Source organism: Myodes glareolus, chromosome 22 (assembly GCF_982192425.1).
Source record: "Myodes glareolus chromosome 22, mMyoGla1.1, whole genome shotgun sequence".
Classification (NCBI taxonomy): domain Eukaryota; kingdom Metazoa; phylum Chordata; class Mammalia; order Rodentia; family Cricetidae; genus Myodes; species Myodes glareolus.
This window is the reverse complement of record NC_142047.1, coordinates 38,038,833-38,061,806: the sequence shown is the minus strand read 5'-3', so window position 1 is coordinate 38,061,806 and position 22,974 is coordinate 38,038,833. Positions and strand designations below refer to the sequence as shown.

The following is a 22,974-nucleotide window of genomic DNA, read 5'->3' as shown; positions in this document are numbered from 1 at the left end:
CCCCAGCTGGCTTCCTGGCTGGCTGCTAGCCCTGGCTCTCACCCCAAAGGGAGCCACTGGTAAACAGGAAATGCTTCCCCATGCAATGCCTGCTCTGGGCACCATCAACAGCCCACAGGCTGAGATATATTCAGGCAGTGTATTGGCTGTTCCCACCAGCTGCAGGAAAGGGGATAGCCATGGGACCCCAAGTACTGTGGATCTGGATGCTAGAAAGGGGTTGCCAGACAGGGTCATGTCACACACATGCTAAGAAGCTGATTCTGACTTCTGCCCGTCTTCCCAGAGACAGTCTGAAGACTGCCCCCAAGTCTCAGAAAGGTGATTCCCCCAGCATCGACTACACAGAGCTACTGCAGCACTTTGAGAAAGTCCAGAAACAGCACCTGGAAGTAAGACACCAGCGCAGCGGACGTGGTGATCACTTGGACCGCAGGGTTATCCTCTGATGTGCCTGGCATGAAAAGGGCCCAGGTGGCCCATGAAGCACTCAGGGTCTCCAGATGAGGCCACAAGATGCCTAAGAACCTGGCTCGGGCAGGGCTGGACCTGACCACCAGCCCAGTATAGGGAGGGAACAGACAGCACTGTCAACCCCAACTCCTCCCAGCGGAGTGCCTGGACCCCAGCACTGTCCACTACAGCCTGGCTTGGGACCAATGGCTTCCCTCGTGAGTCAGGTCACAGCCTCAGAATCCAGAAGCAGCTTCTTTCTAATCCCCCCTGAGAAGAGCTTGACTTTGGTCCCCAAAGTCCTGGTATGGTGTGTATGTCTATGTACATCTGTGTAGATAATGCACAGGCCAGCACAAAGACCTCTACAGAATGATGTTCATCCCTGCCCCAATAAAGAAATGACAGAATCCTAAACCAAGCCTGCCTGCTCCTCTGCTGACACCTATACCTAGCCTGATGCTGTAGCTGCCCTGGGCCTTGCCTGTCTTGGAAAGCTGGTTCAGTACTGGGCCCTGCCCATTCACCTGATGGGGATGTGGGTCCAGGGCTCAGCTCTTCCCAGGACCAGCACCTTCCTCTTGGCTTTGCTCCGATTCCTTAACCCTGGTTTCTGATTCTCTATGCGATGTCGATGTCCCCATGGGCAGGAATGGAACAGCAGAGCACTGCAGATCACTGAGTGGGAGGAAAGTAGTCAGAGACAGATGTCCCAACCTTTGATTTAACTCAACCTCTGTACCTGTCACCAGACTTTGGCCCCTCTTGACTTGGCCTTCGAATGAACTTACTTACTCTGTCCCTTTAGTCGCCAGGAGTTTGTGCTTGCCTTTCCCTAGAGCCCTAACTATGTGTACCTCATGAGAGTAGGTTCACTTGGAGTCTCCAGGACGACAGCAGTATTTGCCCTCACCCACGTGCACATGCGTGCATCCACACACACTACATTGCAGGTCTGACACAGACCCTTACTCACAAGGAAGTTGGGCCAGGACACCATCACTATTTCCACCCCCAATCCAGGTGGCATCGGCCCCAGTTAGAAAAGGAACGGAAGGACGTTTGTACAGGAGGGTGGACTTTATGGATGGTCTGTGGGGTGGACAGCTCCAATGCATCCAGCTCTCATTACCCTCTGAGCGCATTCCCCTGCTTCACGTTAACCGTCGGTCTGGCGGGATGTGCTAAGGACCGCATCGGTGGCTGGACTCATCTTTAGAGAGCCCAAGGCCTTGAAGATGCAAGAAGGGGGTGCTCCCGCAGGGGGCTGGCCGGGCGCCGCCCCGACCCGCGGTGGCGCCCGCTCCCGCCAGCCCCTCTCGCCCGACCAGTCTGGCAGCGCCAAGGCTCGGATTTCAAAGCCCTGGTTTCTGGCCGTGAATGGGCCCGCGCCCGCCCGGCCTTTCCCACAGCCCCCTCCCGCGCTCCCTCCCCGTGGCCCTCCCTCCGCCGCGCCCACGTGACGCCCAAGCCTCGGCGGCTCGGATTACCGCCACCGCTGCTCCAGTGCCCGCGCCGAGGCTGCACCTCCAACTGCCCGCGCCGCGCCCCCAGCCCCACCAAGCCATGGCCCGCGCCTCCCACCCACGGCCCACAACCCCGGAGCGCCGCGCTACCGGCCGCTGAGAGCGCAGCCCCGAGGCGGGAGCCCCGGCGCGGCCCCGGAGCAGCGCCCGCAGCGGCCCGGCCCCTCCCCTGCGCGGCTCCCCGCGCCCCTTGCGCGCCCTGCTGCCGCGCGCCCGGCCCCAGCATGGAGACGGCAGAGAAGGAGTGCGGCGCCCTGGGCGGGCTCTTCCAGGCCATCGTCAACGACATGAAGGTACCCCGGGGCGCGGGTCCCCTCCGAGGGACGCTTGGCGGGCAGCCGTGTCCTGCTGTGGTCGTGCGGGGCGATGTTCGTGTGTGTGTGTGTGTGTGTGTGTGTGTGTGTGTGTGTGTGTGTGTGTGTGTGTGTGTGTGTGTGTGTGTGTGTGTGTGTGTGTGTGTGTGCTGTGTCCTTGTCTGAGCCTGTCCTGCTGCGCCCGCCTTGCACCCAGGTCTCTGGGTTGGGGGGAGCCCTCGCAAGTTGGGGTGTCCGTGAGATCTCCCGGTGCGATCCAGATCCAAGGCTGAGCACCCGCGAGCTCTCCCTGCCCCAGACCCCGAAACTATGAATTGGGTTTGTCTCCAGTACCGACCCTTAAGTCCCTTTAACGAATCTAAGGTCTCTCGGGCCTCCGCCCCCTTCCACCACAATGCCCCCCCACACATACACCCCAACGCCCCGAAGCCCAGACAATGCTGTCACCGCCAAAGCAGGAAAAAATAATAAAGCAAAGAACCGTTAACTCTTTCCCCGCCAGCCTCTGTCTCTGCGTGGACGCAGCCCCACCCCCCCACCAACAACCCCAGCAAGCTCCAGTACTCCGGCCCTCGGGTGGGGTCATTCCTGCAGCCCTAGGATAGGACTAAATCCACCTTGGGAGGAGGCAGGGAGAAGGCTCGGTGTTGGTGAAGCAACCCCGGGTGGGGGAAGCGCTTTCAGCAACCCCCACTCCTGATCACTCAAGGTCAGACTGAGCTGGCATCCCTTTCAGATGGGGAAACTGAGGCTGGGGAATGACTCAAGGTCATTATGGAGACCATTAGGTCCTGCTTCTGACCTCAACCCTAATTTACTGAATATTTCCTCACCCCAAAAGAGGCCGGTAATTGACAGGACTGCCCCAAACTGCCCAGGCAGCAAGAGCCTTCCTTCAGTGGCAGGGTGGGAGTGTTTCTGCCCCCCCCCCATCATACTCCTTCTTTCGTCTAGGAACAGGGTGGCAGACAGGGAAGGGACTGGGCCCTGCACCGAAACTCCTGAGCCCCCCCACTTCCCTACCCTAGGCTCACACATACTCAGCAAGAACCACCCAGAATCCTACTAGACCCTGGGGGCTGCAGAAGCCACACACAGCTGCACTCTACCCTGGGGGGTTCCAGGCAATGCAAGTGGTGGCTTGCAGAGAGATTAGAGATTGGGACTCCCTTCCAATGCTGCCAATGGAACACCCCCGATGAAGAGAGGCATCTTCCAGATCCTTACCCCCACAAAAAAGAGGCCTGAAACCCACACTGGCCTGGGACTTGCACCTAGCAGCGTGTGGGTGCCTCCCCATAGTTCAGTACTTTCCCTTGGGACCTCCATCCCTGGCAGCTCAGCCTGAGGGCCCATTCACTGGCCTTCGGCCTTTTTTTTTTTTTTTTTTTTTTTTTTTTGCCCATCTTATAAGCATTTTAATCTTGGTACCAGCATCCCGTTCTGAAACTGGGTAACCCAGACCACCTCCCTTGGCCACTCCTGGACTGGCAGAGGGTGGGAGCTGTCAGCACTGCCTCCCTCTGGCAGCCACTCAGCGAACACTGCAGCAAGCAGCCGCTTCTGCCGAGAAGAAACAGCAGGCCTGTGTCCTCCATTTCCGCCAGTTGCTAGGAACTCCGATGAGACACAGGTCCATTCCCAGCAAGGAGCTCGGGCTAAGTGGCAGGCAAGATTTCTAGATATGTGGGGCAGGATGGAAGAGGCTTTAGCAAGTATTGTCACATCACATGTGATACGCCCCTACTAATGGCACGCATGTGATCAGGCACCCTGGCATGATAGAGGGAACTGGCCACTTCAAGGCTGGTTGACTGAACTTCAGAAGGCCGCTTTAGGCTGTCTTACTCCGTGGCCACCATCAAGAAATTAAGGAGACTCAGATTGCCCACGGGGCTGATCCCCAGTGAGCTCCCTACAACACTCCCTCTGGAGGGAGCTAGCAGAAAGCCCAACCCTGAACTGAGGGATGGCCTTGGAGGGGGAGTCCCCAGTCATATCTTCAACTATAGGAACCGAGGATGGCACAGACCCAGAAGCTGGGAGGGCCCTGGAGAGCTGGTTCATCCTGCCTTCCGTCTCAGGCCAGCTGAACCCAGAGATTTGAACTTGCCTAGGGCCGGAGGCCTCGTCCATAGAAGCATTGGGGTCCCCACCCCTCACTGGACTATCCAGAAAATGGTCTCATCATAACCCAGAGTGGGGAGTGTCACACAGACACATAGGCCCTGGCAGAGAGATGGAGGGTCCTTGCCCTCTAAACCAGTTTCCCTTCGCCCACACTAAGTGCCCCCCCCAGGAGCCCACATGCAAGCCCAGTGAGGGAGCTGTGTCCCTTCTCCTGATTTTACAACTGAAGAAACCTGAGGCTGGGGGTACATGCCCAGGGTCACCCCCCCCCAAAGCCACACACTCCACCTCAGCCACAGCTACTTATGTCTCATCCTACCCCGCCTCCACCCCCGCCCCACAGCAGTCCCCATGCTTGTGGCAGAACTGGTGTCTCCTTCCTTCTTTCAGTCCCTGTCACCTCCCCACCTAGAAGTGTGGGTGCTCATCACCCTGCTCCCCTGAAAACAGGACCCCTCTAGGTACATCAGATATAAGATCGAGCCTTGCCCCCGTTCTCTGGGGCCTCAGACAAATCAGTTAACCTTGCTGAGCCTCTCGTTCCTCATCAAGAAAATGGACTTCATTCAGGACTGACTCTCACCCGGTGCTGGGAGATGCATGAGCTGAGCATGCGCATTGTAAGGACCCAGAACCCTGGACTTAACCCCTGGCCAGGCGGTGCGGTTATGTGCCTAGTGATGGCAACAGGGGCTCAGATCCTGGGTCCAGTGAAGGCGACGCTCTCCCTGGGGCACTTGTCATTCAGGCCTTTTCATCTCTTTTGCCTTTGAGATTCTTTATGAGCCATGGTGGCATGCGAAGTAGGGGGAGCCCAGGTCCTTAAAGACTGGGGTGTCCAGATCCATCTGAGAGGAAACTGGGCTTGCCTCTGCAGCACCATGGTGTGTCCCCACCAAAGGGGACCAGGAGTACTGACTTTAGACATCCTGCACCCCAGGATGCATTTTCTCTGTGCTCTGGAGGGAGGTCTTAGCAGGCTTTCTTAGCCAAGTGGCATTTAGAAGGTGTGAGAGTAACCCCTCTTGATTTTTTTGTTTTGTTTTGTTTGCTTGTTTGATTGTTTTTTGTTGGTTGGTTGGTTGGTTGGTTGGTTGGTTGGAGTTTTTTTTTGTTTTTGGTTTTTTGGGGGTTTTTTGTTTTTTGAGACAGGGTTTCTCAGTTAACTATGGAGCCTGTCCTGGAACTTACTCTGTAGACCAGGCTGACCTCGAACTCACAGAGATCCATCTGCCTCTGCTTCCCAAGTGCTGGGATTAAAGGTGTGCGCCACCACTGCCCTCCTTGAAAGACCCCTAGAGGCCGATGCCTGGGTTAGCTCCTTTAGGACGACCTCCTTTCTCTCCAGAGCTGTGTGAGTAAGGACAGCCCACTCGCAAACTCCTCTTCCTTCAGCTTTGGTGCCCTTCTCAGTATTTGCTTTCCCTGACACTGGCTTGACTGGGCCGGGAGAAGGTGCTTCGGAGGAACTGGGAAGCAGCCCACCTCCTTGCTGCCCCTGGAGAAGCTGCCTAGACCTACCCTGGGGTTCCAGCCAAGCACAGCCACCATTAGTCCTTGGGACCTGAGGCTTTACTGTCCCTTTTACCTTCTGAGAAGCCTCAGCCCCAGCCTGCCTATGTGGTACAGGGACTGAGCCTTTGCTAGCCCTGGGCTACTTTTCAAAGAGCAAGGTTTCCCTCAGGGCTGCCCCCAGGCCAGGACTGAACTTTCTCCAGGCCTAGCAGCCGTGAGGGAGAGCATTAGCCCCTTAATCAGACTGGACAACTCAGTCACCAGGAACCCAACCTCCCTATTGGGAAACCCCCTCCCAACATAGAGTCTCTGGCCAGGCTAGGATAAAGGCCACACTGTTCCCCTGGAGGGGAGAGGAGGGGCTGGAGAAAGGTGGCTCTGTTGGCTGCACAAGGCCCCATTCAGCCTGGGGCCTACTTGTCCCAGGCAGGCTGACCAGGCTGTGGAGCAGCCATGGCCTCCCTGGTCCTGTGAGCCACCAGTGCTAGCCAGGGTTGACTAGCTTGCCCAAAGCAGCTCCCGGGCCACATTAGACTTGTGTACCTTCAGTTCTGCCAATCTCCACCTTCCACAGCACCCCTCCCACAAGCACTAGCAGGTCAGGGCCCACCTTCTACCACATGTGCAAGAGATATGGTGTCTTCCTTTGGGCTGAACCCAGAGCCTAATAAGAAAGCCCCTGAAGAGACTGTCTGCCACCCACTGTCTCCTCCGTCTCTCCTAAGGGAGCATGGGTGACACCAACTGTGGACACTTCTTCACGCCTAGTCCTGTACCTGGGGCCCTCTCTGTGCGGGGACAGGGCCGTCTCAGAAACTGCCCAGAGTTTGGACGTGTGGGGAGCCCTGTAGCCCCATATCTCACAACATCTTCCTTCCTCTCCCATGTCACAGAGCTCCTATCCCATCTGGGAGGACTTCAACTCCAAGGCCGCGAAGCTCCACTCTCAGCTGAGGTGAGCCTGTGCAGGGTTTTCCACGCTGGGCAGGGATGGATAGAGAAGGACCTCTCACCTACTGACCATACACTCCACTGTGTGTCTCCCCAGGACCACCGTGCTGGCTGCTGTGGCCTTCCTAGACGCCTTCCAGAAAGTAGCTGACATGGCCACCAACACCCGAGGTGGGGAGGGGGGCGTGGCTGGAGGTGGGGGATGTGCCTGGTGGGCCGGGAGGCTGGAAAGGGATATGGGCCGTGGGAAGGACACAAAGGCCAGAATGGAGACCTTCGCTTCTGCTGTGATGGCATGGAACAGGTGAGCAGTGGCAGGGATGTTACCAGGAAATCATCGTCTTGCAGTTATAGGCGACTCTGTAGTTTTTCAGCCATCCCCATCTGCCTTCTGCGAGTTGTTTGGTCACAGTGAATAGTCCTTGGGGACTCGGAGGCCCCTTTCCTCCTGGTTCATCTAGCAAGCACCTGGGCTTCTGTGCTTTTGAGTGATAACCCAACCCAGGGCTTCTTCCTCCGGAATCTGCACACACCTGGGTCCCAATAGAACCATTCAGAAATTTTGCTGGCTTTTCCTTGGGCGACTCATCTTTGTCCCAGTTAGGAAGGAGGGAAGGCTTCCATACTGGCAGAAGGGTACCTGAAGCCAGAAGCCAACGAAGGCTAGGATGGCCCGAGGTCCCAGCCCTAGTTTGGTGATGGAGGTGGGGCAGGGGCTTCCTTTGTGGAACAGCGCGCCCCCTCGTGGCCCGAGGCCGGGACTGCAGAGACCCCCAGCCAGGCCCCTTCCTATGCAGCTTGTTTCCTTGCCAGGGGCCACGCGGGACATTGGCTCAGCACTCACGCGCATGTGCATGCGCCACCGCAGCATCGAGACCAAGCTGCGGCAGTTCACCAAGTGAGTGGGCACAGAGGATCGTAGGGGTATCCTAACCTAGAGAGGCCATCCCTGCCCTAGCTCGGAGCCCTAGAGCCCTGATCCACAGCTCTCTCCCGCAGCGCACTGCTGGAGAGTCTCATCAATCCACTGCAGGAGCGCATCGAAGACTGGAAGAAATCAGCCAACCAACTGGACAAGGACCACGCGAAAGGTAGAGTGGGGTTTTGCGAGGGTTTCCTGAACATCTCCACAGGAACCCCTTACTATAGACCCCTCTTGCCTCTGCACAGAGTACAAACGAGCCAGGCATGAAATCAAAAAGAAGTCCTCCGACACACTGAAGCTGCAGAAGAAAGCGCGCAAAGGTACAGCCCGCGGCACCCCCGCTGAGGCCCAGTCCCTTGGGCCCCACTCTTTAGCCCCAACCACCCTGTGGAGCACCCCCAGGGTATCAATCATCCTGGCCAGGGGGATCCTATCCCCAGCCCAGGACACTCCAACATGTCGGGTGGGACTGAGGGAGCACCCAGCACCCCAGACTGCCCAGGCCCCCACCCCTCCCCAGGAGTGGCTCATCCGGCTGTCTTTCACACATTCTTTCTTTCTCTGTCTCCTCTCCTCCTCCCACATCCGTCCTGTAGAGCTGCTTGGTAAGTCAAATGTCCGTCTCTCCAGCTGCTCCTTCCGTCCTTGTTGCATTTGTCTGCCTTCGCCCTCACCCCCCAGCTCAGGGCCATTGGAAGGAACCTCTCCAGGCCAAGAAGGAACAAAGAAGGTGTTTGGTCCACCAAGGGAGGGGCCTGGGGCACACTTCCCCTGGTGTCCTTGGGACCCCTGGCCAGAAGTGAGTCCCAAGCCACTGCTGGTTCAGTCTGCCAGGCCAGGAGGGGTTCACTGTGTGGGCAGGGTGGGGGTCGTAGGCCCTGGCTCCCCCACTCCCTCCAGGCCAGCCAGGTCCTTACCTGTTACTGACTCCTTCAGCCTCACCATTTCCTCCACATCCATCCTCTCTCCCCTCCTCTCTCTCTCTCTCTCTCTCTCTCTCTCTCTCTCTCTCTCTCTCTCTCTCTCTCTCTGCTTCTTTGTGCTGTCCTTGTTGCTGTCCTTGTGCACTGGTGCCCTAGCTGAGTTATGATCCTTGCTGAGACACTCTTCTTTGCTCCCAAGGCCCGGCTACAGCTCCTGACCCCTGCACCTCTTAATGGCCTGACCTGAAGCTGAGCTGAGCACCTACCCTGCTCTATGTCCTGCTTTCATCCATTTCCCTCTCTCTCTCGAGGTCAGGGCTACCGTGCTGGGCCAGTTAAAGCATCCTGAGCGATAGAGGCCTCCAGCTGGCCTCCCTGTGGTCTAGCTTACCCCAGATCCCAGGTGGCTGTGCAGCTTGGTGTCGCTGTGTCTGTCTGTCCGTGTGTCTTCTCTGCCTGCTCTGGTGGGACCAGCCCCTCTACAAGCCTTAAGTCTGCTCCATGGTCCCTGGCTCCTTTGTCCCCAACCCCACAGCCAAAACACCACCACAGGGCCTAAACTGTGGGTACAGCCAACCAGGCCAGCGTCCCCAGCGCGGCCTCTCCTCCCAACCCCTGCAGGGAAAGGAGACCTGCAGCCTCAGCTGGACAGCGCACTGCAGGACGTCAATGACATGTACCTGCTCCTGGAAGAGACAGAGAAGCAGGCAGTGCGCCGAGCGCTGATTGAGGAGCGGGGTCGTTTCTGCACCTTCATCACCTTCCTTCAGCCTGTGGTGGTGGGTCTCTCGATGACTTGGCCCCTCCTCCCTGGGGAGGGGCAGGGAACAGACCCAAGTTAGACCCGCTGAACCTCCTAGATTGCTTCTTGGGGATCCTGGGGGAATTCACTCAGGGCCCAGTGTACCTGATCTGAAAGCAGGTCTTACAGTGTGTGACATTCTGACCGAGTCTAGACAGATGGTTATAGAAGTTACCCTGGTTGTACGGGCTCAGCCTGGATCAGCATTGATGATTAGGGAAGGGCAAAAGAGGAAAGGCCTAACAGGCCTGTTTTGCCAGAGTGGGTGACCAGGTGTGGGGGCCAAGGGACTGACTGGTTGCTTCCTCAGAACGGCGAGCTGACCATGCTGGGAGAGATCACCCACCTGCAGGGCATCATTGACGACCTGGTGGTGCTGACCGCAGAGCCCCACAAGCTGCCTCCCGCCAGTGAGCAGGTGCGGCCGGCCTTGGAGTCAAGGGCCAAGACCAGGACCAGGGAAGAGGCGGTCCTGCCCTCATGTGGGGGACAGTAGATAAAAGAGGGAAGTATTTTGGGGAGGTATTTGGGGGAAGGAGACCAGGGATTTCTGGGAATACCGGCCCTGGTGACATATGAAGTGCTCAGGACCCAGTAGGGCTCAAACCAACACAGATGGGCAGAAACCAGGTCCCTGGGGCTTGGCGCTTCAAAACCATAGAGATCCTGGCTGCCATCCACTCCCAGAACACCATCCCTTCCCATTGAGCCAAACCCACCCACCATACAGAGAAACACACTGCACTGGACACCCCTGTGATTGGGTCGTCCTGCGTACCCCACACTCCGTAGCACAACCCCCTCAGGTTATCTCACTGGGTTCTTTCAGTGGTGTTCTAAGCTGACTCTAGCTCACAGGAGAAAGCAAGACTCAGAAAGGTCCAGAGACGATCTCAAACCCTGATGTCATGGCACTGTCTTGACATGAGTCCTCGGGAGCACCTGCTTGTCCTTCATCTCCTGCCTGGCAGGACAGGGCTCAGTAATAAGCCTGCATTGGGAGAAGGCTAGGGTGGCTTTGAGATCTTCTGAGACATAGTTCATAGCTCAGGACAGAGGGGGGATGTCCTGCCATGCCAGCTCTCTGAAGCATGATAAGACATTCTGCAGGTTAGGAGCTGCCTCTAATGACCGCTCCCATGTCTCTGTCCAGGTGATTAAAGATCTGAAGGGCTCTGACTACAGCTGGTCGTACCAGACGCCACCCTCGTCACCCGGCAGCTCCAGCTCCCGGAAGTCTAGCATGTGCAGGTGGGTGGGGATGTAATCCCAGGAAGGTCTAGGGGATCCTAGGAAAGCTGAGTTGGCACTTGCTTCAACACCCCAGAACTCACATAGCATCTAAGCACCCCAAAGACTTTTCACATTTAGAGGACATGGGTACAGGCGTTGGTTGGCAGGAAAGGCAGGCAGCAACTTCATTGATGGGGCATCTTGTGTGCCAGGCACCAAAGGTTTTTCTGCAGTGAGTCCTAGCTCCATTGTGTCAGGAGGGGAACTAAGACACTTGAGTGGTGATTTAGCCCTCGGTCTCTGCCAGGCTTAGGACACTGTGGTATGGTACTAAGACAGTGAGGTCAAAGTTCATGGTGATGCAGGCCAGTAATCCTAGCACTTGGAGAGGGAAACAGGAAGATGGAGGATTCAGAGCCGGCCTGGGATGCTTATTAAGACCCTGTCTCAAACAAGAAATTTTAACAATAGGTGGAGCACTGTTTGTGGTAGTGCAGGCTACATAGTGAGTGTCAGGGCTGTGCAGAGAAACTCTGTTGCCGGGTGGTGGTGGTGGTGGTGCAAGCCTTTAATCCCACCATTTGGGGGCGGAGACAGGAATTCAAGGTCATTCACAACTGTCTATCAAGTTGGAGGCCAGCCAAGACTATATGAGACTCTGCCTCAATAAACAAAACTAAAAAAGAGTCTAAGATCAAGAAGTGGTGTGGTGGTTTCTGGGAATGTCTGTTTGGGCTTCATGGTAAAGGACAGTCCAGTCTGCTGGTTGGCTCAAGTTGCCACAGGCTTCAGCCCTGGCTTGCGTGGGCTTTTTAGTTCTCAGAGATGGAGAGAGGCTAGGAGTCTTGCTCATCCATCAGACTGGCCCAGAGATCAGTTTGAAGGAGATGTTTTTGGTTCAAGGGTCCTCATAGGGAGGACAATGAACTCAGAACAGCTTATAGATTAGGAAAGTAATCTGTCCCAGGTACCCCATTCCCCTGAATGCTCTCTGTCGGGCACTGGGAGCTAGAGAGAAGCTGGACCCAGGGGTTAAGTGGGCCCACAACCTCAGGGACCTCTTCAGACATTGAGTGGCAGTGGCCATCCTAGGAGGAATGTGAGAACAAAGGAGATAATTCAGGGGTGGGGCTCTGGAGGCCCAAGGCCACACCCAGGAGAAGGGCCGTCTTCACTGCCAGGAATGCTAGCCAGAGTTGGAATGACTGGACAAAAGGGATAGCCACAGAAATCTGCATCCCTAGAGGGGGGTGACAAGGTAGCACCCACCTGGCAAGCAGCCTCCATCTCCAGATGCCCCCACTCACCATATGCCAGATACCCAACTGTCACTAGACCGTAGCGGCAGTTTAGGCGCTGTCAGGCTTGTGTCTGCTCTCAGTTTCCAATGCCTGGTGACTCAGCTTCCCCATCCCGAACCTATGAACAAGCAATCTGATGGTAATGTGGGAGGCAGAGGGACTCCTCACGTTGGGTGTGCCCTGACGGGGACTCCCCAGCACTCAGACATACCATCCCGGAACGCTTCAGTAGTACCTGGGTCTCGGGACCTCGTAGTCTGACATTTTCTTTTCTTTCCTTTGCTCCTCATCTCTCCCCACCCTCATCTGTCACCCTTCCCTCTCTGCACACACCTGTGTCTCCCTGTCTGGCTGCCGTGCCCTCCTTCACTCCCTTAGTGCCCCCAGCAGCAGTAGCAGTGCCAAGGGTGGCGGAGCCCCATGGCCTGGGGGTGCCCAAACATACTCACCCAGTTCCACCTGTCGCTACCGCAGCCTAGCGCAGCCAGCCACCACCCGCCTCTCCAGCGTCTCCTCCCACGACTCTGGCTTCGTCTCCCAGGATGCCACCTACTCCAAGCCCCCTTCGCCCATGCCTTCCGACATCACCAGCCAGGTGAGAGACTATCAGGAGGACCACATGGGTGGGGAACGGGCCTCAGGCTGTCGTGGAGACTGGTCCCGTGGCCTTCTTGCTATTCCACGTTTCTATCATTGATCTCCATCTCCACGCTGCTTTTAAACAGTGTATTGTGGTTTAGATGAGTTTCTTTAAAAGCATGCCCCTGGGTTTTCTTGTTTCATCCAACCTGACGTTTTCTGTGGGGGGATCAGAGCCCAGCGCCTTGTCCAGGCTAGACAAGCACTCGGTCACCGAGCTGTTCTCCAGCCTTAGCCTTTTGTGTCCGTGGCCGCTTGTTACTCATTGTTTAATGCGGGGGATGTTTTGCCTGCACTTTGTGTGCTGTTTACGTGCCGGGTATCTGAGGAGTTCAAAAGAGGGCGTTAGATTTCCCGGAGCTAGAGTCATGGACCGTTGGGAGCTGCAATGTGGATGCTGAGCTGTCACTCACACATGTGCTTTTTTTTTTTTCAGTCAGGGACGTAGGTAGCACAGATTGACCTGTGTGTGTCTGTGTATGTCTGTGTATGTGTGTCTCTGTCTGCCTGTGTGTATCTGTGTATATGTGGGGGGGGTATCTGGGTGTGTGTGTGTGTGTGTGTATGTGTGTCTGGGTGTGTGTGTCTGTGGGGGGGTCTGTGTGTCTGGGTGTGTAGGTGTGTGGGTGTGGGGTTGTCTGTGGGCGTGTCTGGGTGTGTGTGTCTATCTGTGTTAGGGAGGGTCTGGGTGTGTAGGTGTCTGGGTGTCTGGGGGTGTCTGGGTGTCTGGGGGTGTAGGTGCACAGGGCTGCAGATGCTCACGGATACTCAAGGTCAACTTTGGGTTTTATTTCTCAGGAGCCTTCCACCTTACTTTCTGAGGCAGGGTATCACTGGCCTGGAACTCACCAAGTAGGCTAGACTGGCCGGTTCCACATGTCCTTGCTTCCCCAGTACAGGGATTGCAAGCATACATAACCATGCTTGGTTTTTTTAAAAATACATATGTTTCTTTTTACTATTTTAAATTGTGGGTAGGTGTGTGTCTGCGTGTGACTGCAGGTGCGCTGGGAGTCAGAGGCATTGGGCTCCTCCAGCTGAAATTACAGCCAGTTGTGAACTCTCTGGCATGGATGCTGGGAACTGAACTCAGGCGCTCTGGGAAAGCAGCAGCTCTTGGTCGCTGAGCCAGCCCTCCAGCCATGGCTTGACTTTTCTCTATGTGTTCTAGGGATCAATCTCAGGTCCTCTCTCTTGCCGTCTCTCAGTCCCCAGTCATTATGTGGCGACTTTCATTGCTTCTGTTCTTCTGCTAGGATTATAATTAAATGTATGTCACACCTCCTTCTGACTTCCTCTCTCTCTCTTTCTCTCTCTCTCTCTCTCTCTCTCTCTCTCTCTCACTACTCCCCAATAAGGGGTTAGGACTCTTTTCTTCAATTGATTCTTAAATGGTTTGCTTTGTTTCTGTTGTTGTTGTTGTTTTAAATCAGGAGCAAGTTTTCCCTGTGTATTGCAGGCTGACCTCAAACTAGCAATCTCCCTGCTTCAGCTTCCCAAGTGCTAGGATTCCAGAACTATACCTCCAAGTCTGGCTTATTTCGATTTAGGTTTATAGAAGAGCTGCAGGAAACATACAGAGTCCCCCAGGCATCCTGTCCACAGTCTCACCTCAAGATCAATATCTTATCTTGGCACCAAACAATTTTTTGTTTACTTTACCCCTTGTTTTTTTTAAACAGTGTCTCATTGTGTAACTCAGGCTGGTCCCAAACTCTCAGTCTTCTTGCCTCGACCTTCTAAATGTTGTGATGTGGTTGTGAGCCACCACTCCCAGTTTAAATACAAAGGTGAAATGCTTTTTGTCCAGTACTAAGAATGGAATCCAAGGCCTCATGCAGGCCAGGCAAGCGCTCTACCACTGAGCCCCCAACCATCTTCAAACCCAGGAAAATAAAACTAGTCCAGAAGCATCGTATCACATGTTCTACAACCTTTTGTTTGTTTCCTTTTGCTCTGTTTTGTTTCATTTGGGTCCCCCCAGCCCTCTCCCACACACACACACACACTGGCTAGTTTTCACTCTACTGTCCTTCCATCTGGTCCAGGAGACCAGCATCCAGCACAGAGTCCTATGTTGCACTGAGTTCTTGTGCCCTCTACGCTTCTCCCATGTGTAATGGTCCAGTTTTCTTTCTTTCCCAACTTGGATATTTTGAAGACTACCATTCAGGCATTCTGTAGGCTGCCTATGAGTTTGGGCTGGTCTGATGTCCTCTTGTTGAGAATAAAAGGCCAAACATCTCTAGCAAGAACACCACGGAAGTGGTGCTGTGTCCACTGTGGGGTGTCATTTTGCCTCGTGACTGGTGACGAGGTGGAGCTGATCAGACTACCCATTGTTTATTTTCCTTTTGTAATTAATGAAGTATCATATGGGTGGCACCTTGGGACTCTGTAAGTACCCTGTCCCCATCCACCATTCACACCTTCATTTCAGCGTCTTCACCTGTTACGGTAGGTATTTCCCGATTTCATCTTTCCTCCCAGATTTATTAACTGAAATTCCACTGTAAAATCAACCTGTCCCTTCTCCCCATAAATTTGTGTAGACAATTACTTTTTGATGCCATAATGGACTCATAAAACTACTTGATTCTATGGGTTAAAACCCATTACTACTGAGTCTCAAGAATTTTTTAATTGATATATACTGTGTCCATCCATGCAAAGTCAGTGTGTCGCAATAGTATATCTGAATAAGTCTGCAAACTGAACACTCAGCGCAGCCAGCACAAAAAGCAAGACACAGCTTGATCCCCAAAGTCTGCATTACTCCATTGCTACCCTCCCACACGTGGCTGTGTGTGTGTGTGTGTGTGTGCGCGCGCGCGTGTGCACACACACACACGCGCGTGCCTATAGCTTACTAGGCTAGGAGTATAGTTCAGTTGTCAAGCCTTGGATTTGATCCCAGTACCACAAAAAATTTACATATATGGTTTATATGAAATCATATAGTACGTGCCTTATGTATTGACTTCTGCTCTCAGCATTATGTTTATGAGACATTAGATTCATCTGTTCTACATGGAAACGCATATCATTTTCATTGATATGTAACATTCCATTGAATGTGTATGTAATTTATTTGTGTAGTCTGTGTTTTCGGGACATTTAGATAGTCCCCTGGTATTCTAGGTCCATTTCTGTTGTTATGATAAAATATCGTAACAAAAAGGCCTCTTAAAAGAGAAAGGGAGTTATTTATTTATTTGTTTATTTATCCAGGTTATAATCCATCCTTATGGGGAAGCCAAAGTAGGAGCTTCAAACAGCTCATTGACAGTCACTTGCGGAGAGCAGTGAATGAACACATACATGTTTCCTTATTTGCTGTGCTCAGCCTGATTTCTCTGCTCACACAGATCAGGACCCCCCTGCCTAGGGAGTGGTGCCGCCCACAGTGGGCTGGATCGCTTAGTTCAAGACCACCCCCCATTGTGCACAGGCCAATCTCTCTTCTCAAGGGTGAATATATTCTGTCAAGTTCACACTGCAATTTCTAGTACACAGTTCTGTGGGTAGGAGTAGAATTGTTGAATCGCAGGATTGTTACTAACAAGGTTACGACAGTTATTGGCTATGCCGCATCCTTACCAGTCCTGGTGTTTTATAACTTTCCACTTTAGCCATTTTAATAGACATACAGCAGCAGTACCCCGTATTTGAATGTTCCTTATGATAATGTGGTAGAAAGTTCTTCATATTTTTTCTTTGAGACAGGGTCTCGCTACATAGCCCTGGCTATCCTGGAACTCACTCTGTAGACCAGACTGAACTCAAATTCACAGAGATTGGCCTGCCTCTGCCTCCCACGTGCTGGGATTAAAGTTCTATGCTGCTAGGACTAATGTATTTTTTTCATACTTTTAAAGTTCATTTTAATATATTCTTTTGTTCAGGGCCTATTCATATCTTTTGCCCATTTTCCATGAGAGAAAGAGTGTTTGTGTATGTGCTGGTTTTTAGAGCTCTGCACGTATTATAGACATGTGTCCTTCAGCAGAAATGCTCTCTTGAGTATACATTTTCCTGCATTCGTTTGCACCGCTACATGCAGTGCCTGAGGAGGCCTGAAGAGCGCATCAGAACCCTTAGAACTAGAGTTACCATGTGCGTGCCGGGAACTGAGCCCAGGTCTTCTACAAGAACAGCAAGTGCTCTTAACTGCTGAGCTGTCCCTCCAGCCCCTTTAGTAGTATCTGAAGGACTAGTTCTAATTTTAAAATCAGTTCAGTTTATCCATCTTAAAGATCATTGGTTCTTTTGCTGTCCTGAGATATTGAATCATTCAAAGACTCGTTATTCTGTCATCTTATTTCTCCATCCCTTTACTCTCTGATTTCTTTTTTTTTTTAAGATTTATATATTTAGGGGGCTGGAAATAGCTCAGTGGTTAAGAGCACTGACTGCTCTTCCAAAGGACCCAGGTTCAAATCCCAGCACTCACATGGCAGCTCACAACTGTCTATAACTCCAGCATCTGACACCCTCACACAGATATACATGCAGGCAAAACACCAAGGCACACAAAATAAATAAATTTTTTTTAAAAAAAGATTTATATATTTATTGTATGTACAGAGTTCTGTCTGCATGTATGCGTGCATGCCAGAAGAGGGCACCAGATCTCATTATAGATGGTTGTGAGCCATGATGTGGTTGCTGGGAATTGAACTCAGGACCTCTGGAAACACAAACACAGCCAGTGCTCTTAACCACTGAGCCATCTCTCCAGCTTCTCTCTTATTTCTTTCTCCTGCTTTATTGCACTGGCAGAGATTGCTAGCACTAAGTAAATATGTTGATAGTGGATGTCTTTGTCTCTTCTTCAGCCTCAGAGGGAAAGGTGTCAGCATTTCTGTGGATCTTCTCTTTTGGGCTAAAGAAGTTTCGTACTGTTTGTGTTTCGTATGGCTTGTGTTGTTTCATTTTTCAGTGCGTGGACGTTGAATTTCCTTGTTGAGTTTTAACACTGGATTCCTTAACTGTTATAATGTCACGTTGCTGAATGTGAATGCGTTATTTCCCCCTCGGTATCTTCCCCTCTGGTGCTTTGCTCTCTTTCATTCGGGTGATTTGGACTCTCCACTGTAGGAAGTCTAGTGGTCTAAATGGGGGGTGGTATGGAAATGGTGGCGGGGAAGGTACTGCTGAAGCTACCCTGGCCTGGCTGACGCATCCCACAGTGTGGGGCATCCCCCGCCTCCAGTTCTGGTCTCAGCGCCAGAGTCAGCATCCTCCTCAAGCTCCTGTACCCGACTATCTTCTTCCTCCCGGCCGCTGAGTGTCAGCGTACCCAGAGACTCACGCGCCCCACCCTGCCCGACCGCTGCCCAGTGCCTGGCCACAGTCCCAGTCCTTCCCTTACTCCAGGTCATACGTGTGGTTCAGCACAAAGAGCTGATGGGCAGCTCAGTTACATGTACCCAGAATGGCGCTCAGGACTCCAGAAAATAGTGACATCATCGACCAAGATGCCCAAACCAAACATCCGTCTTTGTCCTCGGTGTCGCTCTTTCCTTTGCTGCCATGTATAAGCTGTCATAGTGAATCCTAAGTTGAAGACTTAAAATTACGGACTGGGTTGTGGGCAAGTTGGCGCCTGCAGGATGTTCCCTGGGCCGCTGCCTGCTGTGGGGGTCTTGGCGACTCTCATACCAGGAGGGGAGTACGGGGTGGCGTGCTTTATCAAACCGCTCACTGCATGTTACCGCTGTGACCAGAACTCTTTTCTCCTCTCTGCCTCCCTGGCCTGTCTGTCCGTGGGCCACCGTCTGCGACCACCCGCTCGCCTCTGCATGGCAGAAGTCCTCCAGCTCTGCGTCCTCCGAGGCCTCAGAAACCTGCCAGTCGGTTAGCGAGTGCAGCTCCCCCACCTCGGTCAGTGCCCTTGGCCCCAGTCCCATTGCCGCCACCAGCCGCCCACCCCGTGCCCTCCTGACCCGGGACAGTTGCCACAGCAGGGCAGCTAGATTCCGCGAGAAAGCAGTATGTAACGGAGCTTTCTTTGTGAAGTAGCCACTTGGGCGTTTGCTGTGGCCATACCTTTGAGTCTTGGAACAACCTGCCCTGCTCTGAGCTGGTGGGACAGAAGTCAGCACTGCCCACCGGATTTGGGCCTTAGCCCTTATTGTAAACAATAGGCCCCTCACAGATCAGCACCCCCTGAGCCTCAACCACAAAGAAGGGCCTCTTCGGTCACAGGCAGTAAGGCCAAGGGTCCTTCTGACTTGCTTGCCCTCCCTTGCAGGACTGGACCAAGGCGGGTCCCCATGAGCAGTCCTCAGCCACCACCCTGCAGCGGAGGAAAGATCGTGTGGAGCTCCTGCGCGACCCTGAGCCAGGCCCTGCTGGTGGAAGCATTGTGGGCTCCAGTGGAGAGGAGGTACCACGACCCAGGATGTCTCCTGCCACCATAGCAGCCAAGGTAAGTAGACAACTCCCCAGCCAGGCCCCACCTCTGCTCTCAAGTCAATGCCAAGATGCCCACATGCCCACAGGTGGTCTTCAGGGCCTACTCTCTCCACCTTAATGGAGCTTCCTAAAGTCCCTAAAGTGGGTTTGACGTGGCGTGTGAGGCTTTAGTCCACCATTTTCCCCACCCTCAGCATGGTGAGGAAGTGTCCCCTGCAGCCAGTGACCTGGCCATGGTGCTGACCCGTGGACTGAGCCTGGAACACCAGAAGAGCAGCCGGGACTCACTGCAGTACTCCAGCGGCTACAGCACACAGACCACCACGCCTTCGTGCTCCGAGGACACCATTCCCTCCCAGGGTAGGCCTAGAGGGGTCCCTCAGGCTGTGCATGCTTGCTGGGCCTTCACAGTCCCAGGACCCACCCAACCCAGGACAGCTGGGATAAGGCCTGCCTTCCTTCTCTCTGTCTCCCTTGAGTAGATGTGGGGTTCAGGGAGCACCTTGGTCCTGGGCTCACCACACCCTGTGTCTCCAGGCTCAGACTATGACTGCTACTCTGTGAATGGGGATGCCGACAGCGAGGGCCCCCCTGAGTTTGACAAATCATCCACCATCCCCCGGAACAGCAACATTGCCCAGAACTACCGTCGCCTGATCCAGACCAAGCGCCCTGCCTCGACTGCTGGGCTGCCCACCGCAGGGCTGCCCACAGCCATGGGGCTACCTTCAGGTGCACCTCCTGGTGTGGCCACCATCCGCCGCACACCCTCTACCAAGCCCACTGTGCGCCGCGCCCTGTCCAGTGCTGGCCCCATCCCCATCCGCCCACCCATTGTCCCTGTGAAGACACCCACGGTGCCCGACTCCCCTGGTTATGTGGGGCCCACTCGGGCGGGCAGCGAGGAGTGTGTCTTCTACACAGACGAAGTGGCCTCACCTCTGGCTCCAGACCTGGCCAAAGCCTCCCCGAAGCGGCTCAGCCTTCCCAACACAGCCTGGAGCAGCCCATCCCCGGAGGCGGCCAGCTACAGCGGGGCTGGGGTAGGGCTGGCCGCTGAGGACGAGGAAGAGCAGCAGCTGGCTGCCAACAGGCACAGCCTGGTAGAGAAGCTCGGGGAGCTGGTGGCCGGCGCCCATGCCCTGGGTGAGGGCCAGTTCCCCTTCCCGACGGCTCTGTCAGCCACCGCCTCAGAGGAGACACCCACCCCACCCCCTGCTGCCACCAGTGACCCCCCAGCCGAAGACATGCTGGTGGCCATTCGACGCGGGGTCCGACTCCGCAGGACCGTCACCAACGACAGGTCGGCGCCCCGCATCTTATGATGGTGCCACCCTCCCCTTCACATTTGGGCTGGCACAAGTAGGGGGCCTGATCTGCAAGCAACGGCCAGCCACTCTGAGCAGTGGCACAGCCAGAAGACAGAACAGCGCCAGGAATGAGGCACAGCCACTTTAAAGAAAGACGACCAGGCTGATCTCAGCATCTCACGGGAAGCGACTTCCTTTCCGCACCTCGCCAGGACAGAGCCTGTTTTATACTTTCCTCACCTACTCCTCCTTCCTGCAGGCCCAGAGCCCATAACCAAGGGCTGGGCTTGCCACATGAGCCCCACCTGGCCCGGGGTCCACAGTTCTCTTCCTCTGGTCCCACTGCCCCCCAGGGCCATATGCCCAGCTCTTTCCTTGAATGCTGGCTCCCTCTTCTCCCTGCCTGGGCCCTGCCCCCTTTCCTTTTGCCTTTACCCTGCCTCTCCCAGACTCCACTTTTGGGGGCAGGATGGTCATGGGAGGGGCCAGGCACCCAATCAGCTGAGTATCAGTTTGTGACTGGGATTAGGGAATAGTCAGAGGTTGGGAAGCCAGGCCCACTTGTGTGGAAAGAGAGCCTAGAGGGAGGAAATGTAGGGGCCTTGTCTCAGGGGACCTTCCAACTCCCCTCCCTGTGACTTGTAACTAGTGGAGGTGAGGCAGGGCAGGGCAGCAGGGGAACAAGGCCAGAGGCTCACATCAGGTGTTTCAAACATCCCGCTCTCATCTGGACACATTGAGGCTTTAACTCGGGGACACCTTGGGGTTAGTCTCGCCCATTGCTAGGGATGAGGGCTGGAGCATTAGAGGGTATGGAGGGTATTTTATGACTATAATAAATGGAGCTGACCCCAGACAAGAACTATGTGTGGGGCTAGCTAGTGATACAGGGTGTGTCTGAGTGCCTGAGAGAGATGTGGGGGCCCCACAATGGGCTCGTGGCAGGATAAGGGTGGAGTCAGCTCCCCCCAGACCAGGGGAAGCTAGTCTTCTCTCCAACATCTGGAGAGTTGGTAGAAAAAGACTGGAGAGGGTAGGCCAGGGTCTCGGGCCAGTCTGGTGTGATCCGAGTGAGCTGCAGGCCCCGCTTGGAGCAAATCTTAGGAGGTTGCTTTTGACTTTCTGTTGCCAGAGGCAGCACCATCCCCAAGAAAGTCTTTGCCTGCAGGCCTGGCTGGGGCTGGCAGCAGGGGCCAGAGAAAGAGTGGGGATTGCTTCCACCGTGCACCCCAAGTCTGAGTAAGTCAAAGCACGTATGTGTAGGGCGAGAGGGGAGATTCAGGTAGTACGGGTAGAGCAGGCAGCAGACTCCCCCACCCCACAGGGAGTCCAGAGAGCATGCCGTGGTCAGGATGAAATGGAATTGGGGCTGACCTGGGCCCAAGGTCCTGGGTGCTCCAGGACCCATGAGATTTCTAGAGAATGAGCTCCAGATCTGAGCCCTTGTCCACCAAACTCAGTTGTCACCAGATGCCCAAGTATAAGGTCCAGGAAAGCAGATGGCCAGATGTGGAGCCCTGGGATGGCATATTGGCTGCACCTTCCCCTAGGGCTGTCAGAGGGCTGACGGAAAGGGACGCATGATGTGGGGTGGGCAGATGTGGCCCCTACACCTAGGGTGTGGCTGTGTGCAGGAGGATGAGGGTCCCTGAGAGGATGGGCTCACTGCCATCTGGGAGGGGGGCTCCAAACCCAATGGGAAGGGCAGTCAGGAACTTTGCAGGAAGAGGATGTGGTGGCGTGCCCACCTCCACTCAGCCTTCCCCTTCCCTCCAGGACTGTACATACTCCTTCCCTCATCTGACCCACACGTCCCCTTCGGCCCACTGCCACCTTCTCTTTAGTACCTGCCTCTCACATAGGCCCACCCTCGGGATCCGAGCCAACCGTCCTGCACCACAGACTTGGCTTCTTCACTTACATTTTATTTTTCATTTTGTACAGCAAAATATTCTTTTCAGATGTGTCTTCTGACTGAAGTAACTTTTCTGGTGCTGTTAACGTGTTCCTTTTTTTTAATTTATTTTGCCACCCCTCCCAGTTCCTACTCACCCCGCCCCCACCCACCATCCTCTCATCCATCAGAACCACTTTTTTTTTTTTTAATTTTCTTTCCGTTTTGGATAAATTCTCCTACCCACACCCTTTCCATCCTTTCTGTGATTAAGTAGTCACTGCTACAAGTAACAAATGCACTGTGAAGATTCCAGTATTAATAAAAATGGTCCTGTAGTTAACACCTTGGCCCCCGCCTGTCTTCCCTGGGTTGCTGTTGCTCAACCTACTCTGCTTCCTACCCCTGCATCCTGGCCTTTGCCGTCCCTGACCGGGGACTCCACCCGGGGGGTTACTGATAGACGTGAATGAGAAGTGGGGAACCTGGGCAGAGGCCTGAATCGGTCTTTGAAGTGCTCCCGCGGGGACTCTGGGGGACCCAGAGGGAGAGAACACACACATGGTGAGGGAGGCACCTCAACACTGCAGCAGACCCCCCCAGAGCTAGAACAGGGCGGGAAGAGCTGAGTACTCGTA

General features: G+C 54.5%; 2 protein-coding genes across 5 annotated transcripts in view; both read left to right on the top strand.

Annotated features, from left to right (window-relative positions):
* Vac14 (VAC14 component of PIKFYVE complex) overlaps positions 1-870 on the top strand; it is a 109,299-nt gene extending 108,429 nt beyond the window's left edge. For both annotated transcript variants that reach the window (XM_085681723.2, XM_048437265.3), the window contains one exon: positions 287-870. In XM_085681723.2, coding sequence (XP_085537849.2) covers positions 287-449 — 163 coding nt within the window. In that variant the 3' untranslated portion in view covers positions 450-870. The remainder of the gene's footprint in view (positions 1-286) is intronic.
* A 1,094-nt stretch (positions 871-1,964) lies between these two features.
* Mtss2 (MTSS I-BAR domain containing 2) lies at positions 1,965-22,679 on the top strand. Of its 3 annotated transcripts, none has more exons than XM_085681724.2 (14): positions 1,967-2,272; positions 6,832-6,893; positions 6,987-7,060; positions 7,703-7,787; positions 7,889-7,980; positions 8,060-8,134; positions 9,359-9,516; positions 9,850-9,957; positions 10,693-10,790; positions 12,452-12,668; positions 18,524-18,598; positions 18,969-19,145; positions 19,327-19,492; positions 19,670-22,679. In XM_085681724.2, the coding sequence occupies exons 1-14, from the start codon at positions 2,204-2,206 to the stop codon at positions 20,455-20,457; spliced, it is 2,244 nt and encodes a 747-aa protein (XP_085537850.2). In that variant the 5' UTR covers positions 1,967-2,203; the 3' UTR covers positions 20,458-22,679. The 3 variants fall into 3 exon arrangements, with proteins under 3 accessions (XP_085537851.2, XP_085537850.2, XP_085537853.2); XM_085681727.2 differs by having other exon boundaries at positions 1,968-2,272; positions 12,548-12,668; XM_085681725.2 differs by lacking the exon at positions 18,524-18,598 and having other exon boundaries at positions 1,965-2,272.
* Positions 22,680-22,974: the final 295 nt, after the last annotated feature.

Coding starts and splice junctions, on each gene's coding strand:
- Mtss2 (XM_085681724.2), top strand. CDS start 2,204: ATGGAGACGGCAGAGAAGGAGTGCGGCGCCCTGGGCGGGCTCTTCCAG. Junction 2,273..6,831: donor CCATCGTCAACGACATGAAG/GTACCCCGGGGC, acceptor CCCATGTCACAG/AGCTCCTATCCCATCTGGGA. Junction 9,517..9,849: donor CCTTCCTTCAGCCTGTGGTG/GTGGGTCTCTCG, acceptor TTGCTTCCTCAG/AACGGCGAGCTGACCATGCT.